This window comes from Phyllostomus hastatus, unplaced genomic scaffold (genome assembly GCF_019186645.2).
Source record: "Phyllostomus hastatus isolate PE091 unplaced genomic scaffold, TTU_PhHast_1.1 phas_contig_244, whole genome shotgun sequence".
NCBI lineage: Eukaryota > Metazoa > Chordata > Mammalia > Chiroptera > Phyllostomidae > Phyllostomus > Phyllostomus hastatus.
The window spans coordinates 1,319,087-1,338,506 of NW_025333796.1; the positions used below are offsets into that span (position 1 = coordinate 1,319,087).

The 19,420-nt window shown below is 49.4% G+C and overlaps 1 protein-coding gene across 1 annotated transcript; it reads left to right on the top strand.

Moving 5' to 3' along the window:
• Positions 1-25: 25 nt before the first annotated feature.
• Positions 26-5,959, top strand: LOC123817967 (40S ribosomal protein S4, X isoform-like). The gene is made up of 2 exons (XM_045837787.1): positions 26-163; positions 4,545-5,959. The coding sequence occupies exon 2, from the start codon at positions 4,581-4,583 to the stop codon at positions 5,370-5,372; it is 792 nt and encodes a 263-aa protein (XP_045693743.1). The 5' UTR covers positions 26-163; positions 4,545-4,580; the 3' UTR covers positions 5,373-5,959.
• Positions 5,960-19,420: the final 13,461 nt, after the last annotated feature.

A 19,420-nucleotide genomic window follows, 5' to 3' on the forward strand; every position in this document is an offset into this window, starting at 1 on the left:
GGAAGTGGGCCTGTGCCGGAGGCGGGTTTGCTCAGGACTGGGCATGCGCAGGAGGCGGGCATGCGCAGCAGGGCGTGGAGTCCGAAGACGCCGGACGCCATCGTGGGGCGAGACGCGGCGCGTGGTTATCCTTTGCTCACAAACTTCGTCTCGTGTTTATTAGGTAAAACTTACAGCGTGTACTTTCATTTTTACTCTTAGCAAAACTTTTAGTGAGTACGCAGGCTTTTTTTCGGTCCATTCTTGGGTGTAAGGCCTCTGGCTGAGTATGCGGCTCGTGGTGAGAAACTACCCTACACTTAAAAGAACTTTTAAAATATACGGAGCCTGCGTATTTACCTAGTTTTGGGGGGACGTGGAGGAATTCTATTACTGTTGGTTATCAAGTGTTCACTCGTTAAGATGGGTGTTAAGTAGACACGTAAATAGGTGGAGCTGGACGGATGTGGAGTCCCCATAGGCCAGGCCTTGCGCCCAGGTCTGGGAGTACGACCACGGGTAAGAGATGTGCCTGAATGGAGCTGCGTGATTTACTGGGATGTGTTTTTTAAAAAAAACGCGCTTTTCAACGGCTGCGTGTGTCGTCTTATCCTTACACTTGCCGGGGTTTAAATAAAGAAATAGCGATTATAATAACAGCAATGGTCGCTAACACCTACAGTGCTGAGTATCTGCCAGGCACGGCCCTGGGGGTTTATTTGTAATAACCCATTGAATCCCCGCGGGCCTGTGGGGCGGGTACGGCTACGATCCACGTTTTACCACGTTTTACGGCGGAGGAAATAGAGCCACACATTTGGCTCACGTGACCATGTTGACCGTATTGTAGCGGATCAACACCGTAATGGAAAGGAGAAAGCAAAGACGACGAATATATAGTTTCTTAAGCACACACACACACACACAGTTGGCTCTGAAGGAACGAGGTAACATAGAAGCTAGAAAAATGTGTAGTAGAACTAAGGGTCTCTTAAGAAGGCGAAGAAGCCTGGGGCCTGTTTGAGGGCCGATGGGAAGAGCCGGGAGGCTTCCTGGGTAAAGACTGTGACTCACGGCTGCTGGAGGGAGTCGCAGCCGGAGGAGGAAGGGGGGTAACGGGGAGGTCTAAGAGGCAGCTTTGTCCTCTTGTCCACTCTGAGCAGAGGCAGGGCGTCGTGAGTTCGGGACAGGGAGCCCACAAAAGCGAGAGGTTCTAGGCCGGGGGCGTCTACTTTTCCGCTGAAGGAGAAGGCAAGGTAGTAGAAACCCAAGCGTCGGAGTCCTCTTGTGGAAGGAGACCTACACGAGTGTTAACGTCTGTGGGTTCTGCCGGAAACCTCCTTAGAGATGATCTTTGGTCCATTCTGCAGCAGTGGGTTTCCTGAAACTAAAGTACTGTGCTGCTGTAGAGGATGGCAGCTGTTCTTTTAATGGGGGTGGGGGGGTAGGGGTTCCTGCAGCATGCGTTGTCTGCGATCACATTTAATACGCTGCACGTCTCAGTACCGTGTTTTCATTATAAGGAGTTTTCCCTCGTGAGTTACCATCCTCCTGAATTCCAAGGTGAATTTTCTGAGCTCACTGTGGATGTTGAGGTCAGAAACTGCTAGAATTTTCATCCTGGTGCTGTCACTTATTACCATGGTGCGCGTTATTTACTACCCTGGACCTTTGTTGACAAAGTGCTATAATGACAAAGTAAAATAATGTACTTAAAACAGCTGGCTCAGCACCTAGCAGGAAGTATGGATTCCTTTCCTACCTTCCTGCCTGTGTTTCTTAGGGCAGCACTTGGCATATTGCCGAAGAGACAGTAAATACTTAATATCTGTCTGCTGTTCACCATGATGGCAGTGATCAGGGCCCCATTAAGAGAGGAGCCTGTCCTGTAATTACCCAGGAGGACTAACCATAAAGGGGGTGAAATTTCTCCGTGTATTAAGATACAAGAATGGGTGATGGAGAAGCATTTTTATTGCGACCCCTTTCAAGGAGAGTACAGCGTGTGGTGGAGGGAAAGGCCCTTGGAAAGAGGGTGAGAGGAACAACAGGAGAGGGTTAGGGTCACCACGTGTAGGGCAGAGGATTGCGATGGGAAGCGAGGGGAACCAGCTGGCACACCCCCACCACCAACACTCTCTGCCTTCTCCCGCCTGCTCCCACACACAAGCAGAATTCTGAATCTGTAAAGAAAAACATGGAAAGTGTGCCAGAGTGCAGTGCTTGCTCAGCTGAGCAAGTCCACGAATGTCAGTCCAGCTCCCATGGTGTGGATAGTGATGGCTTGAGCTAAAGTCCTCTTTGAGCTGGGATCCTGGGTTTCCTGTCTTAAGTCTCTCTCTTTTCTCTTTAATTCTACAAGGTGTCAGAGTTGTTTAGTGAACAAAGCAAAATCATGCCTACTGCTTATTATAAAAGATTTGGGCTCCCTAACTGAAGTCTCCCCTTTGGTAATGCAGCCCACTCCAGGTTCGAGTGTCACCTGACGCTCTTCCCCTTGCCCTGTAACCACTGCAAGGAGAGGCTGGTGTCTGGGTGCTGCTGTTGCTCTGAGCAAGGCTAGCGTGCCAGCTCACGGACTCCCAACAGTTCTTGGTAACCCACCCACGACAGTCTGTAACAGGGTAGATTAAACTTTCTGAGTGAACGGGGCAGAGGCTCAGAGAAGCACGAACGGGACTACAATTGAGACAGGCAGGAAGACCGTGATTCGGGATGGTGCCCGAGTGCAGCCAAAGTAGGTGAATGTGCTTTTCATTCTGAACTGAAAACTTTTTATGCCTAGTTAAGCTTGCTTGCTTTCTTTTTTAAAATTATTTTATTGTTGTTCAATTACAGTTGTCTGCATTTCCCCCCTAGTTAAGCTTTCTTAATTAAAGGTTTGGATCTAACTTTTATGATTTGAGGAACTAGAAATTTAGACCTGGTAATAATAATGCCCATTCTAAATGGTAAGAATTTAAACTGGTAGCATTAACCATTAATATCAGAGCAGTTTTCTGGAATGAAAAAGTTTTCACCCATTTATTCTTTAAAAAGCCTAGGGAATTGTATGGGCTTATGAAATGTGTCTTGCAGGTAATACTAATGTTTCTCATTGTGTCGATTAGAATATTTTTGGCTACAAGTCACAGAACACAGCTTTTACTGATTTAAATAATAAATGGAACTTACTGGATCACACAGCTGCAAGTCCAGAAGTAAGACAGACTTCAAGGCTAGTTTAGTTGAGAGGCTCAGTTACGTAGTACCTAATTCCTTTTCCCTCTGGTCAGCTTCTTATTCTCTACCTAGGTGTCCTTATCTGAAACTTGGAACAATCAGGTAGTGAGACTGGGTCGGTTAGCTGAGGCCTGAGCCACATGCCCAGCCCTTAGGCCCGGGGGTAGAGGTGTGTCCTTTCAGAGGTTATAGGCTCTGTGGAAAGGGGCGGGTAGCAGTGAAGGACCACAACAGAAGGAGAGTAGTCAGGAGAAGTGGGGTGGATGCTGCGGAGTGGACCTCTACCTCGTTAGGCCCTCCCCAGTGAGGACACTTGGGTACAGAGCCACGTTTCTAGGTATCCCTGTATACGTACTTCTGTACAGAGTAAGTCTTTCCTCACAAGGAAATCAGTATTTTAGAAAGAAAGCTTTACAGTTGAATAGTTGCTCTGTGCTAGATGAGTTCGTTGGTCCCCACCTGCGGGTGGAACTGGTCTAGTCCGTTAGGCGAGCACCTGTTTGGGTGGGCCGTCTTGCACCACACGGCCTTGCAGTCACCGCTGTCAGTGCTCCAGAGACAGCACTTGTCTCAGAGAGTGCGTGCGGCACTGGCGTGAGCTGCTGGTGGGAATGCAGGCGTGTTCCATCACTTCGGAGGGGAACTCGGCAGTCTCTAACAAAACTAGACATTTAACTGTTTGGCTAGGAGTTAATCCTAAAGTCACACCCCCAGTGCCACCCCTAGGCACACGCCCTCAGACCCACTGACGTGGGTTTTAAACACGGAGCTTTAAAGACCATAGTCAACTCTGCTCCGCCTCTGTCCTGGCTCCGTCTCTGGCTTCGTCTCTGGCTTCCACGCGACGGCAGCCTCCATCGCTTCCTCTCGGAAGTGAGGCGCCCGGAGTGGGCGGTAGCTCCGCTTACTGAAGGTCAGCTCCGCTCCGGACACTGTGCTGCTCGTTCTGTGTGCGTGGCTTCCAGCCCTTCCCTGCAGGCTGTTTGCGCTCCCCCCGCCCCACCCCATCTCACAGGTGAGAGCCTTGGGGCCCTGAGAGGTTCGGCGATCGTAGTGGGGTCCTCCAGCTGTGAGAACCCAGGCCTGCCTGTGGGCTTCCTAACACGTTCCGGTGCTTCCAGAAGATGCACAGATATGAAGTGTTTTACACCTCTATAGTCTGTGATACTTTGCTTGTTTTAAATGTTAAATTTGTCGAGGTGACATGGATAATAGCACATACTTTGGGTGTACGATTTTGTGATCCATCATCTGTGCATTCTACTGTGCGCTCGTCCCCCAGAGTCGGGTGCCCTTCCATCGCCATGTATCTGACCTGTTTGTGATTTCTTTTCCCCTTTAAGCAAGAAGAGGGTCCTCTTCCCGTGCCTAGCGCAGCCATGGCTCGTGGTCCCAAGAAGCATCTGAAGCGCGTGGCCGCTCCGAAGCACTGGATGCTGGACAAACTGACAGGCGTGTTCGCGCCCCGGCCGTCCACCGGCCCGCACAAGCTGAGGGAGTGCCTCCCTCTCATCATCTTCCTGCGGAACAGACTGAAGTACGCGCTCACGGGGGACGAGGTGAAGAAGATCTGCATGCAGCGGCTCATCAAGATCGACGGCAAGGTGCGGACCGACATCACCTACCCCGCGGGCTTCATGGATGTCATCAGCATTGACAAGACGGGGGAGAATTTCCGCCTGGTCTATGACACCAAGGGCCGCTTCGCTGTTCACCGTATCACACCGGAGGAGGCCAAGTACAAGCTGTGCAAAGTGAGGAAGATCTTCGTGGGCACGAAAGGAATCCCTCACCTGGTGACCCATGACGCTCGCACCATCCGCTACCCTGACCCCCTCATCAAGGTCAACGACACCATTCAGATTAATTTGGAGACGGGCAAAATCACTGATTTCATCAAGTTTGACACTGGTAACCTGTGCATGGTGACCGGCGGCGCCAACCTGGGGAGAATCGGCGTGATCACCAACAGAGAGAAGCACCCCGGCTCTTTCGACGTGGTCCACGTGAAGGACGCCAACGGCAACAGCTTCGCCACCCGGCTCTCCAACATCTTCGTCATCGGCAAGGGCAACAAGCCGTGGATCTCCCTGCCCCGCGGGAAGGGCATCCGCCTCACCATCGCCGAAGAGAGAGACAAGAGGCTGGCGGCCAAGCAGTGGGTGAAGTGAGCCTGGGCGGCCGGGCCGGAAGAGCCTCTGTGCGGTTAGGGTGACCCAGCGGGAGAAGAAGGTGCTGGGCGGACTGACGTGTTCGCGGAGACGTTAACGATGCAGAACCTGCGTTCCATGCCCTTTTCCTGTGGGACTTACCAGCTAAGCGAGTATGACAGTCCCTCCCCTGCAGCCACTCTCGCTCCAGCCCCTTCCTTTGTCTGTGTGCCCCAGGGTCGGTCACCGGCAGCGCCCGTGTGCGGCCAGCTCTCCGCCCCGCAGAGCTGGTTGCACTTGTTTATCCCCTTCCGGTCACGTTCCTTACCCCGTCTCACAGTTGTGCGGAGACAGCGTTCCACGTGTATTCGTAGGTTTCTTGCCACACAAGTAGTTTCGTTTTGAATGTTTATGTAATTGCAATTGAAATTTTAATATAGATTTTAGTTAATGTATTAATACTGGTTTATTAAATGTAGCAAGTACACCATACGATGTAAGATGTTCCTACTTGGTGACGCTGGTTCCAGATACATGGGAACTCTACTATCTTACCAATTTTTCTGTAATGTAAAATTATTTTAAAAAATAAAGCTTATTAAAAAATATGTGTGTGCAAAGATGAGAGGTTCGTGGATAAAAATGGGCTGCTTAAAATGGTAAGTTAGTGCGCTTTATCACCTTTTATATTGAAACTAAAATGGGGGGTAAAGTGTGGCAGATACCACAGTATCTTTACTAGCTTTGTTTTACTTTTTTATAAGATTTTATTTTTAAAGAAGGAAAGAAACACCAGCATGTGGTTGCCTCTCACGTGCCGACTGGGGACCCGGCTGCAGCCTGTGCATCTGCCCTGACTGGGGGTGGAAATGGCGGCCCTTGGGTTTGCAGACCGGAGCTCAATCCCCTGAGCCACACTAGTTTTGTTTTAAAAATCTCAATAACTCTCATGTTAAAAGAATAAAATATTTCATATACATTATAAGTTCATCATAGCTTATAAATTTATTTTTAACTACTAGGGGCAAAGGATTGTACTTTGCCTTGTTTAAATAATGCACAAAATTAGGAAGTTCATTCCTGTTCATCTCCCCAAACCTTGTCAATCTGAAATACCTACCTTCACTTTTGATCTTAGCATTTGTAAGGGATAAATAATTGAAGAGCACAGAATTCTGGGAATAGCTGAAGAGCTTATGCTCAGCACTAAACTGTTTCCAAATGTCCTTAGGCACCCACCCAAAGTGCACATGGAAAAACTGTCGGTTGGCAGGGGGAAGTGAGGCGGCATGGATTAGAACTGAGAGTCAAGAATTGCAGCCAGAGGGTGTTGTCAGTGCCACTGCCGGTTACACTGCTTGCTGGGTCTTTTATGACGTGCAAGACAGCGTGAACGACTGCAGGGACAGTGTCGAACAGAGCTCTGGAATCTGCTCATCCTGCGTCATGGACACATGCCTGTTGATCAAAAACTGCCCGTTTCTCTGACCCCACAGCCTCTGTCCACTACCATTCTACTTTTCCATTTTATGAGTTTGACTATTTTAGGTACCTTAAAAAATTTTTTTAAAGGTTTTAGAGGTGAAGAGAGGGGGAAAGGGAAACATCAATGTGTGGTTGCCTCTCATGTGGCCCCCACTGGGGACCTGGCCCACAACCCAGGCTTGTGTCCTAGACTGGGAATCAAACCAGTGACCCTTTGGTTTGCAGCCCACGCTCAATCCACTGAGCTACACCAACCAGGGCTACATTTTATTTTGATTGATTTTAGAGAAAGACTCGGGGTGAGAGAGAAACATTGAATTGTTGCTCCACCCATCCGTGCACTCACTGGCTGATTCCCACGGGCACTCTGACCGCGGGTAGAACCCACAAGCCCGGTGCATCAGGACGGTGCTCTAACCAAGCAAGCTACCTGGCTGCAAAGCTTGCCTATTTTAGATACTTCACATAAGTGGAATCAGGCAGTATTCAAAATTTGTTTTTTTTAAAGGCTGAATACTGTTCTCAGGCTGTCTCTCCTCGTGGCTATAAGGATTTTGAGGTTAGGGACCAGGATTTACTTGCTAATAACCACAATGCAATGTTAGATGAAGGAGTGCATTCATTGCTTATGGCTTTCCTATGTTACAGTATAAATGTTTGCATTTTCTCTCTCAGTAAACCAGTAATTCTTCAGCCCTGCTGGGGAGTGAGGAGAGAGGATCATATCATTCGGGAGACTTGAAACTACAGATGCCTTCACATTCTAGTGTGTGCCATCTACGCCCGTCTCCTTCAAGGAGCACCCTAAGGAGACCACTTAATAAGAGTACGTAGCTCCCACGTAGTAAGGCTGTCGAATAAAAGGTTGAGTACCATTATGGAGCTGCTTGAGTCATGTATGGGTGGCTCTTCCTTGGTCTTTGCCCATTGTCCTAACAGGATGCCTGGCACACAGTGGATACACAGTACCTGGTGGAGCGAATTAGTAAAGGTACTTTATCATGTAGTTTCTAACTCACTGTTCTGACCACTGCAAGGTATTTCTGGATTCCTCTGTTTCCATGGAGAACTGCGCTGTTCATCTTACAGATGTTCTTTTTGGAAAGTCTTTCTCCTCTGGCTGAACTTAGTATTTTTCTCTTTGTCTTTGGTTTTTATAAGTTCTACTGTGATATATATCCAAGGATTTTTTCTTTGTAGTTTTCTTGCGTGATACTCATAAACCGGCTTGTGTCTGCAGTTGATGTCTTTCATCAGCTTTGGAAAGTTCTCAACCATTATCTCTCCAAATCCTGCTTCATCTCCATTCTCTGTTCCCTGTCCTGTAGAACTTCACTTACATAAAATTTAGTCCCCCTACACCTATTTCTCCTCCGTGGTGTCCATCCTTTTGTGTCTCCATGCTTCATGCTGGATATTTTTTTCTAGCCTATCTTGTGATTTATTAATTCCCCAGAAGTCTAATATGAGAGTAAACTCATAGTGAACTCTTAATTTTGGTTATTTTTAATCCTATTATTTGAAGTTACTTTTATAGTTTCCGATTCTTGGCTGAGTTCTAGGGTCTTTAATCTCTAGAAACATTCAGCACAGTTATTTTTACACTTTTGAGTAAGAACTCTTGTTATTTTGCCCTGACTGGTGTAGCTCAGTGGATTGAGCACCAGCTTGTGACCCAAAGGGTTGCCTGTTTGATTCCTAGTCAGGGCACACGCCTGGGTTGAGGGCCAGGTTCCCAGTAGGGGCCATGTGAGAGGCAACCACACATTGATGTTTCTCCTTCCCTTCCCCTCTCTCTAAAAATAAAATCTTTTTTTTTAAAAGTTTTGTGAAACCAGAATTAGAAAATAATGTGTGTGTGTGTGTGTGTGTGTGTATATATATATATATATATATATATATATATATATATAACCCATTATTTTGATCCCTTATGGGTCTGTTTCTATTTCTGTTATTTCCCTGGGTTTCAGCTGACTTGGCCTCTCATAAGCTTATTTATTCTTTATTGTGTGCAAGACATTGTCTGTTAGTTACTGCAGAAGTCATTTGAATATATTCATGCTGTATTTTGCTAGAGAAGACTTATTTACAGTTGCTTTTGGCAGGTGTTCAAGGACACTGGCAATTCCAGGTAAGGTGACCCTAATACAAGCCTTGAGGTGACCGGAAGCTGTGCTTCAGGTCATTCTTACCCCTAGGGTGGAGCCCTTGAACTTCCGTCCAGAGTGTGTGGGTTTTTCCCCCTGAGCTCCCCTTCCTTGCGGGTTCCCCCTCACAAGGTCGTCTGAGTACCTGCTCAGGCGCTCCGTCCTTCAGGTGCTATTCCAGTGGCTGGCAGACGCCGCGGGAGGACAGGAGACCCAAGGCTGGACGCGCCTCCTCGGGTTTGACGAACTCTGTGCTGTGTCGGCGCCCCCCCCCCGCCGCCCCGCCCCAAGCCTTCACACCGACCAGTCCCGTCTGTTGTGCGGCTTCTCTGAACGTTCTCCGTGAGAGCCCTGCCCCGTCCTCTGGGCCTCTGGTCCGCCGTTTTTAGAGCCTACCCCTTCAGTCCTGATTGAAATTGTACTTTGACCAGATAAGCTAATAGCAAAAAAAAAAAAAAAAAAAAAAAACCCGAAGAAAAATTTTTACTTTTAAATGTCAGTTTTTTTGTTTCTTTACTCACTGGTGAAAAGGCTATTAAAGCCCTTTCTAAATAACTGGGAAGCAAAGCAGATGGCGAAAACGAGAAAGGAAAAGATCTGGTTAAGTCACAAACTGCATTAACCTGAGCAATGGAGGTTAAAAGAAAAAAAGTTCTCAAATGAGGTTGAGTGGATATTCTCCTTTTTAAAAGGCATTTGTAATTTGTTTTCTGAAGCAAATGTTTCTTCATGCCAAGCGTCAGGTACTCGGGTAGTTCATCAAGCAGGACAGAATTTTGGGTTTTCCTTCCTCGGTGACCTGGGCTTGAACATAACCACACGTCTGCCGGGGACGTGGGCAGCGCCAGGTGGGAGGTGCAAGCAAGGCAGGCGACCCCGTTCATGAAAAAGATGATCGCCAAGTCAGGGATCCGTGCTGAATACGTGAGTCACGGCCTGGGCCAGAGTCAAGGCCAAGTGGGCACAAGCCAAGGAAGCGAGATGGCAGTGGCAGTGAGCCGGCCACGGCACCCAGGGGCCAGGGCAGCTGACTCGGACAGGACAGCGGCCCCTGGAAGGACCCAGGGGGACAATGTAACCGGGACATTCCACTTGACTTTCCCTCTTGTCCAGACCAAGCCTGGTTCTGAATGGGGCCTCCGCCGAGGCATGCTGGGAAAGAGTTTCCCACTGGTGTCTACAGACGGAAAGAGAAGTGGAAGGTCATACCTCTCCTGACGGGGGCAACCACGGCCTCCAGAAACAAAGTCCGGGCGGCATCTCCCCAGAGCTGATCCGGCTTCCCTCCCCGGGCTGCCGGCCACCGCAGCACAGGGATGACGGTGTGGAGGGCGCCCGCCCCGGTGCTGCTCTGAAAGCAGGAGGAGTGAAGCTGACACGCAGGAAAGCCTAAGGGGAAGATACCAAGGCAGCGTTGCAGGTCACTCTCCGCCTCTGATGGCCACGGCTGGCTCGGCCTCGTGCGCCTGAGGGGCCGAGGCCCCTTCTCTCTGGGACCTGGGGGGACATCGGGTCCATGAAGACCTGCTCCCCCTCCCACCACGCCCCCTGGCTCTCCTGTCTCACCTGCCTTCCCCTGACGGTTCGGATTCATAAGAATCTACGTGAAAGGAGAGCTTAGCCCTGGCCAACGTGGCTTGGTTGGTTGGTGTGGCTCAGTTGGAGTGTTGCTCCTAGATCGAAAGGTCATGGGTTCGATTCCTGGTCAGGGCACATGTCTGGGTTGTGGTTTCCATCCTCGTCGGGGCATGTACAGGAGGCAACCCATCGAGCTTTCTCTCCCTCTCCAAGCGTGTCCTTGGGTGAAGATGTAAAATAACTTATAAAAGGGTTGGGAGGGGGTGCTTAGTGATAATGTCATGGTCAGGTCCTTCCCCAAAGCAGGAATTCCTTTTAAACTTAATTTACTTTTAAAAATTTTATATTAAAGTGCCCTGGCTGGTGTGGCTCAGTGGGTTGAGTGCCAGCCTGCAAACCGGGGGTCACCAGTTCAATTCCCAGTTGGGGCCCATGCCTGGGTTGGGGGCTGGGTCCCTGGTGGGGCACATGAGAGACAGTCACTCATTGATGTTTCTCTCTAAAAATAAATACATAAAATCTTAATAAGTAAATAAATTTTATATTAAAGCATTCTCTTCAACTGGCTGACAAGACTCTACTTAAGCACCATCAATGTCAGAAAAGTTGCTGGGCGTTCCTTTCATTTTATCATTTATTAAAAGACAGGCAGAACAAAAGCGTCTACTGAGCAGGGTAATTCCCCATCCCATCCCCGCCCCTCTCCTCCTGGCAGCCATGGTCCAGTTTCTGCGGTTGTTTCAACAGGCTTCTGTACATGCATTCACACGTATGTAGCAGTCTTCCTCCACCCGGCGCCAAACGTAGCTTTTTAAAAACAGTGCAAATGACAACAGAATTCTATGTTAAATTCCATTCTTGAGCACTCCATGTCACAGACCATAGTACCTAAAACTGGACTGGAATTTTTGTGGATTTCCAGTGGGTCAGTCCTTCTCTGAGCTTCTGGAATGTCATGGAATGGGTCGGACTCTTCTGTGCGATGGCGGTCTCTAACCTGTCTTTCGGCCCTCTGCCTTTGCCGTCGCCCCCTCCTTTACCACACAGTTCATTCTGGCTAAACGTTTTGAGCTCCTGTATTCCTCCTGTGGCATTGTGGAATTAAAATAATTATACCCATTTCTTGCCCAAAAACCAAACAAACCTACCTTTCAAAATAATAAGCTTGCTCTGAGTTAAATGAAACAAGTTAATGGCTTTGGTGAAAGGTGTGTTTGGTGGCTCTTGCTATTAGAGCCGTATTATGCCGTGATAAGGCATTTATTATGCTGTGATAAGGTATTTATTATGCTGTTACGGCGTCGCATTATAGGGTGCTAGCTTTTGGAGACTGGATAGCTCAGTTATCTGAATTTCAGTTGCATAAATTAGAAAATCAGGTACTCAGGTGGGGTTTTTTTTTGCAGCTGGAAACCTAAATTTTAAAAATCAACATAACTGTTTAATAAAGTAGTGGAGGCCCTGGCTGGGTAGCTCAGTGGGTTGGAGCGTCGTCCTGACACGCTTGCTGGTTTGATCCGGGTCAGGGCACACACAGGCGTCAACCGATGAAGGCGTAGATAGGTAGAACTACAAACTGATGTTCCTCCCTCTCCCTCCCACTTCCTCTCCCTCTGAAATCAATAAAATAAAATAAAAGGAATTTTAAAAATAAAAATAAAAAATTGTAGACAGTGTCTCCTAACGTGGAAAAAATGTTTTAGTACATTTTAATTGTGGAACATGTTTGCAGATGCAATCAAATCTACTTATTGAAATGAAAAATCAGTGGATATTAAAGTGAAAGGCAGCTAAAATACGCAGCTGTGCAAAATCTCCATTAACTGCAAATCAGTTAACAATATGATTAATTAGGCTTCCTTCCTCAGAGTTATGAAAATGAAACTACTACAGGATCCAAATTTATGAAGGAATTTGTGCTCCAACAAAGATCAAAACACAAGTTTGCAGGAGATATTTTAGGACGGGAAGACTTCTCCAGATTTTTAAAATGTACGTGCAAAAACAAAAACTACCGAGTCTGAGCCAGAAGACTCCGGCATGTGCCCCAGATTTGCCTCTTATTAGGTGTCAGTCTGTCTGAGCAGCAGGTGCCTCGCAAGGCCATGGTCATCATCATCATCATCATCATCAATAAGTGGTCTCTAGTGGCCATTTCCTGTACGAGTGCCTTACACGGAGATCTGGTCAACCCACCCATCAACCCTGACGGGCAGGGCATGCTCTGGTTAACCCTGTGTCACAGGTGAGCAGCGGGCTCAGAGGGGCCGCTGAGCCTGCCCAAGGTCTCACGGCCCGAGCAGGGGCCTCGGAACCCGCCTGCAAAGGGCTGAGTCCTCTCTTCCCGACGCCGCTGAACTTGGGGGAGGGGTGATTTCTTTAAAACGCTTCCTTGTACTTCCTTCCTTCTGTTCTCCAGGCCTTCCTGCCAGTCACCCCTCAGGTGCCGTATTTTCCCGTGTCTGATACACCCCTGTGTGTCCCGTGTGCCCACGTTTTTGGCCCGAACTTTCAGGGGGAAAAAAACTTTCATTTTTAATTTGATTGTTTATTTATTTATTTATTTATTTATTTATTTATTTATATTTAGAAACAAAACCAATGATCATATTCCAGGGTAGGATTTTGCATACGGATATCACCATTGCTTTCTAGAGTTACATTTTTTTTTAAATATTTATGTGTAAGGACTTCCTTTTTTTAAAGATTTTATTTATTTATTTTTAGAGAGGGAAGGGAGGGAGATAGGGAGAGAGAGAGAGAAACATCAATGTGCGGTTGCTGGGGGTCATGGCCTGCAACCCAGGCATGTACCCTGGCTGGGAATCGAACCTGCGACACTGGTTCGCAGCCCGCGCTCAATCCACTGAGCTATGCCAGCCAGGGCTCTAGAGTTACACTTTTAACACATATGCATATATAAAAAATGAAAACATATCGATATGGAATTAGTACTACCCACGTACAATGCGCATCCTTATTTTCCTCTCAAAATTTGGGCAAAAATCTGACTAGTTCTTGGTTTGCGCACCTGAAACCCCACATTTCAGCACCCGGCCCACCAGTCCTGCCACTCTCCGCTCCAATTCATCTTCCCAGATGCGTCTCAGAGATTCACCCCCCGCCCCCCACCTCCCCTCGACTGAGCTGTGCTCTTTCTACTTCTGTCCCTGTCCTCTGAGGGAGGGCCTGTCTCAGGTGCCATCCTCCATGGGGCCAGGTTTGTCCAGTCTGCGGGGATCGCCCCTCCCCTCACCTGGAAAGACCCTGGGGCATGGACTGCCTCATCCCCGTTGTTTCCTGGAATACACCGTCCATATAGTTACCTGTGTGCACGAGTTACTTGTGTGCATGAATTATCCCTTTCGATACGCTGTGACGAGGTAGAAACAAAGTACAGCTGTTCTAGGGCCGGCTTTTTCCAGAAGTGGGAGGTGGGTTTGGGCCCCGCCCCTTAATGGCCTTGAAGGTCCGACTATGAGTTCCTGGGTTCTTTTGTGTCACTTCTGCTTTGTTTTGCCAACAAAGGAAAACTATTAAGCCCCAGGCCGTATGAATCCAGTAGAAACCTCCCTCTGGTCAAAGCCTTGGGCCCACTGCCCTGCAAATTTACCTGGAAAAAAAAAAAAAAAGAATCCTAATGCTCCTCGCTTCCTGGAATTTCCTCCAGGCTGTCTGGAAACCAGGATTTGACCCTGTGGTTTTAGGTGGAATGGATAATGAAGTGCAGTTAATAATGGCACGTGCAATCAAAGCTGCCTTTGCATTTTTCTTTTGCAGTAACCCTCATAAAGCTGATATATTTAAACTGCTGTGAAGTACACAATTAAGAGTGTTTCTTCACCTCTTTACACTAGGGGTTCAAAGTCCTTTAACAAGGCGAACTGAGGCAGGAAAAAAAAAAGGTTCCTTGCAGTGCAGCCTTACAATCAGACAACACTGCCCCCTAGTGTCTAGTGCAGGCACTGCCTCAGGTGCATGGACTTGCAGCTGAGTGGGTTGCAGAGGGAGGTTCTGGAGCAGGTGTGAGTGTTCGTTTACCGGCCAGCACACGTGTTCCGGGATGTAAAAGCTTAATCACAAAATAGTCCCAAACAAGGAAGTGTGAGCTTTGCAAAACCATGACTCGGAGTCTACTAAAACTCCCGCCTTCTTGGGTCCCGCAGGCGGGTGGAGAGCACAGCAGCTGTGGCAAAGCCACGCCCCTTACTCGGGCACGGCGTTCCCCAATTTCTAAATGCCACAGGACCCAAAAACACTTTCGGGGGCCACATCTGGCTGTAAGCCACCCCTCTGCATTGAAAGGGTTCTAAATGGGAAAAAAGAGACTTTCTTTCTCTCCGGGTTTCTTTTTCGCCCTAAGGGGGCTGCTGACCTGGAGCCAGTGACCTGTGCTGCAGAGCTTCCAGGTTCCGGCTGCTTGATCTCCCCGGTGCGTGGGGACCACCGCCAGGCTGTGGGCGGCCCTGGGGTCGGGTAGCCAGCTTCACGGGGGCGGGACCTGCCTAAACAGCGCCCCCAGTGCCGATGGCCCCATAGGTGGCCCAGCACCACTGACAGGATCTTGAAATTCTTCATCCTCTTTGAACGGGTGGGCCCCACGTTTTTGTTTTGCTCAGGGACCGGGAAATTACATTTCTGGCCCTGCATATAACAGAATGCGCTACATTCATGTCTTTTCTCCCTATTTTCTGTGTGCGCTCCATGTTCTTGGTGCCATCCTGTGCCCGGCAGCTTGCTCAGAAAAGGACGGTTGTGGCCGTGGTCGTGTGGCCCCAGCTGGCCCTCCCAACCCCAGCATCTGAGACTAGGGCTGAACGTCTCCTTCTGAACGGCACCGGCCGTGGTCCTCCCACAACCCGCACCGTGAGGCCCGGGCAGCCTCGTGGTTCGTTTTGGCACCTCTCACTGGATCCTGTGCAGCTACCGTGTTTATGCTTGTTCTCCGGGGGTCTCCTTAAACAGACAGGGGCCCCTGTTGGTGACCCCAGGTGTCAGGGACAAAGGCACCAGGAGCTGCCAGCTGTTTCGCGTGGGGAATTATCCTGAGACATCTTCTGACCACAGATTTGTTTGTGCTCCTCCCATCTCCTTACCCTTTCTGCACCTGGCAGGTTTCTGCTCTTCTCTGCCGTCTCCTCGCCTACCAACCACGCTACCTCGCTACCTCGCTGGCTACCTGTCTGCCACCTGCTCTTCTTCCTACCTGCAGACCTGTGAAGTCCCACACCAGATGCGGCACACATTGTCGGGGAGGAAAATTTATCCTGCACCCTTGAAGTCCTTCGGGCTGGGCCGACGATTAAGTGAACACAACGCAGATTAGCGGGAGAAAACCAGCTCAAACTGTAATAACATGCACACCTCCTATATGGGGGGGGGACCCAGGAACACTGGGTAATTCACCAAAATGGTGGCCGCCACCACCTTAAGTACTGCCTTGGGCTGAGGATCAAAGTCAACGCTGGGTGTGGAGCATGGGAGAGGTGACTGCGAGGGCAGGATTGTCATGGAGATTTAAGACCCGCTTTCTCCAGGGAGGGGCGCACCCTCCCAGGTGGAGGCTCCTCTTACAAATGTAAACGACTCTTATAAAGGGTGACTTCCAGCTTCCCCTCAGGTCTGCAGGTTCTTCACATTAGCCAGGCTCAAATAGTCAAAACCCCAGAGAGGCTTATTTGGGGGATGCCAGCACCTCTGTGTAAAAATCTTTCGCAGCCTGGCCGGGTAGCTCAGTGGGTTAGAGCGTCGTCCCAGTTCACCCAGGTTGCGGGTTGATCCCTGGTCAGGGCATGTGCAAGGATCAACCAATGAGAGCATAAGCGAGAGGAAAAACAAATCGATATCTCTCTCTCTCTCCAAAGTCGGTATTTTTTTTTAAATTAAAAATCTCTTCAGTTCATCCCTAATCTTCCAGCCCTAACACTACAGTTATTTATGTCATTGACTCAGATTCTCACTACTCCCTGCCTTCTCCTTCCTGTCTCCACGTGTCCACCTTACCAACCGCTGTAGAGCCACCTATCCTGAAGGGCAGCCCCTGAGCCCACCGGTCACAGAGGAAAAGCGTCCGTCCTTCGGTCCTCCCCGCCCCCACGGCCCTCTCAGGTCTCTCACGGCACCTCCCTTGAATCACGGCGAGTTGTGTGCTTGTCCGAGGGGACGGCACGGGAGGAAAACGAGACGGGTCTCCAGCAGCCGTTCAATAACAACATCAGCTTTAGTTCTCTTTTGCGTGGTCACATCAAGGGGCTGATTGGCTCTCTGCCGCTGGAAGACGGGTTGACAGGCGTCGCCCACATTCTTGCAGCCCGATGACGAACCCTCCCAGTGACCCAGAACAAACTCCCAGTCACCCAGAAAACACCCTTCGGCGACGGCAACAAGAAAAGCTGGACTGTGGGAAGCGGAAAGCCTTTTCAGTGACCATGGCATCACCTCTGGAAAAGTTGCCGTGGGGCCCACGGGAGCGGAGGGCGGACTCCCGCACGGCCGGCCGCGTTAACGACACAATTACGAGCGCCCTCCCAGTTAGCCGGATTCATTAAGCCCTGGGTTTTCGTGCACTCAATCCGGCCCTTTGTCGCTCGCTGAGGTAGTAAATACTGAGTGGCACCTTTCTCCAGCCACCCGTTTGATGAGCTTAAAATGACCTCATGCTGGTCGCACCCCCTTGCAGGACCCGGCTGATCTCATCATCCATCCCGCTCAGGAACTCCCCTCGGCATTAGTTCGCACCTTCCCCAAAGCGCCCACCCTGGGAGGGGAGTCACAAAAGCCTTTTCTTTTCCCTTGGGAATGTTGCACAGTGAGTGGTAGCCTGCAGCTCATCGCCTCCTCGCCTCCTCGCCTCCTCGACATCTGACATCTCGTCTTCGGTTTCCAGTGTCTTGCACGCAGACGTGTTGAGAATGAGCCCCTCTTCCTGTTCAGCTTTTATTTATTTATTTATTTAAAAAAAAGACTTCATTTATTATTATTTTTTATTATTTTTTTTTAGACAGAGGGGAAAGGAGTGAGAAAGACAGGGAAACAGCAATGTGTGGTTGCCTCTCGTGCACCTCCTACTGGGGGCTTGGCCTGCAACCCAGGCATGTGCCCTGACCGGGAATCGAACCGGTGACCCTTTGGTCTACAGATTGGCACTCAATCCACTGAGTCACACCAGCCAGGGCTCATGTTCAGCTTTTCGTCGTCACCTTCTAGTAAAACTTAAGAGAACTCAGAAAATCTGAGCTCGAGAACCAGTTGACCCTCGCTGGAGAACATTCGTCAGCGCCTCAGCTCCTGAGTTATTATTCCTAACGCCACCTGACATCTGTCGCCCTCCTCCTCTTCCTCGAAGCACTCCCACATTTGTTGTCTCATTCGACCCTGCGATCATCCTTTCGGGGCACAGGGACCAGAGAAGTCACGGTTACTGTAACGAAGCCGCCGCGGGCCTTTGCGTGGGGGTCTTTGGGAGGGCGTGTGCATCACCGATCTGGGGTGTGCACTTGGGGGTGGAGCCCTGGCGCCAGCGGGGAGACACAGGCTGCACTGTCATCGGTCCCGGGGGACCCAGACGCCTGACCTGACTGCGGAGGGATCTCCCCTTCGGCCAGAGCGGAGGTGACCTGCGTTCGCGCATCCAGACGTCCGTAGTATCTGGTTTTCACCCTTTTTGTCCCTGGAACCGCCATGGATATGAGACTCCTGGATTCATGAACTCATTAGCGGTTACAAAGTGGTGATACTCTAGTGATATCATTTTAATCCGTAAGCTGAAATAATTTGATAAGAACACCTCCTCCTGCACCAATTATTAAGTGATGTTTCTGTAAGTCTCACGGAGGAAAGTCGGGATAAGTGCCTGATTATTTCCTTCTATTTACTAAATTTTCAAATAACGGTTTCCTGTCATCTTCAGAAGGTAATTAATGTGTTGTTTAAATATTATTATTAACTCATGCATTTGAGCGTGCTTGGTGGGTTTTAACTCTTTGTAATTCTTATTTTATTGAAACTCAAATAGTCCCATCTCTGGCCACCGGGGGCCTGCCTCTGTAGGTTGACTCAGATCCCTTTGCCAAAACCTGAGAAGGTACCAGGTGGAGGGACAGCCCCTCTGGCCTGTCCACGTGAGAAGCATTCGCACCTGTAGGGAATTTTCGGTGAGTTTATTTGAGCCGAACTGAAGCCATATCTCAACGGACTGAGAAATGCTCCGGAGAAGGGCAGTTTAGCACCTTCTTTTGTCCATTAGAATCAGAGGAGGAGCCCTGACGGGTTCCATGAAGCCCCCTGGTGATAGATTCGGGGGGGGGGGCAGGAGAAAGCAAAGCGGGAAACCTCGTAGGTTGGATAAAAGGTAAAATGATAGGCACGTCCTTCTTTTACACAGGTGGGTAAGATTAGTGCTGTCACACCCCAGCTCTCCTGGCTTCCAGCGGAACAACTTGAACTTCCCCACGAGAGGAGAGGAAGTCCGATGGCACCTAGAGGTGGCTGGCCTGGAGGGGCACCTGCTAGTGACAGCTTTCCCTCTGCTGTTCTGCTTTGCACCCCCTCCAGGTGTTTCCCAAGCTTCCGAACTAGACTGCTGGCCTCCGGGGCCTTGTTTCTGGACATGCATCTGGGAACCCCAAACTGAGACAGAAAGTTCAACAATTAAGGGCAAAATGGGGAGCAGCGGGTGCAATACATGCACACGGATGCAGGGAGGGGTACAAAGGGGAGTGTGGCCCATTCTACCCACCTGGGCAGGGGTGAGAGGTAGGGGATGATCCATGAGCTGAGTTTTTAAAAAGTTTTTTTCTATGACAGACCTCAGTTTTTGACTTTTAGAGAGAGGGGAAGAGAGGGAGAGAAACATCA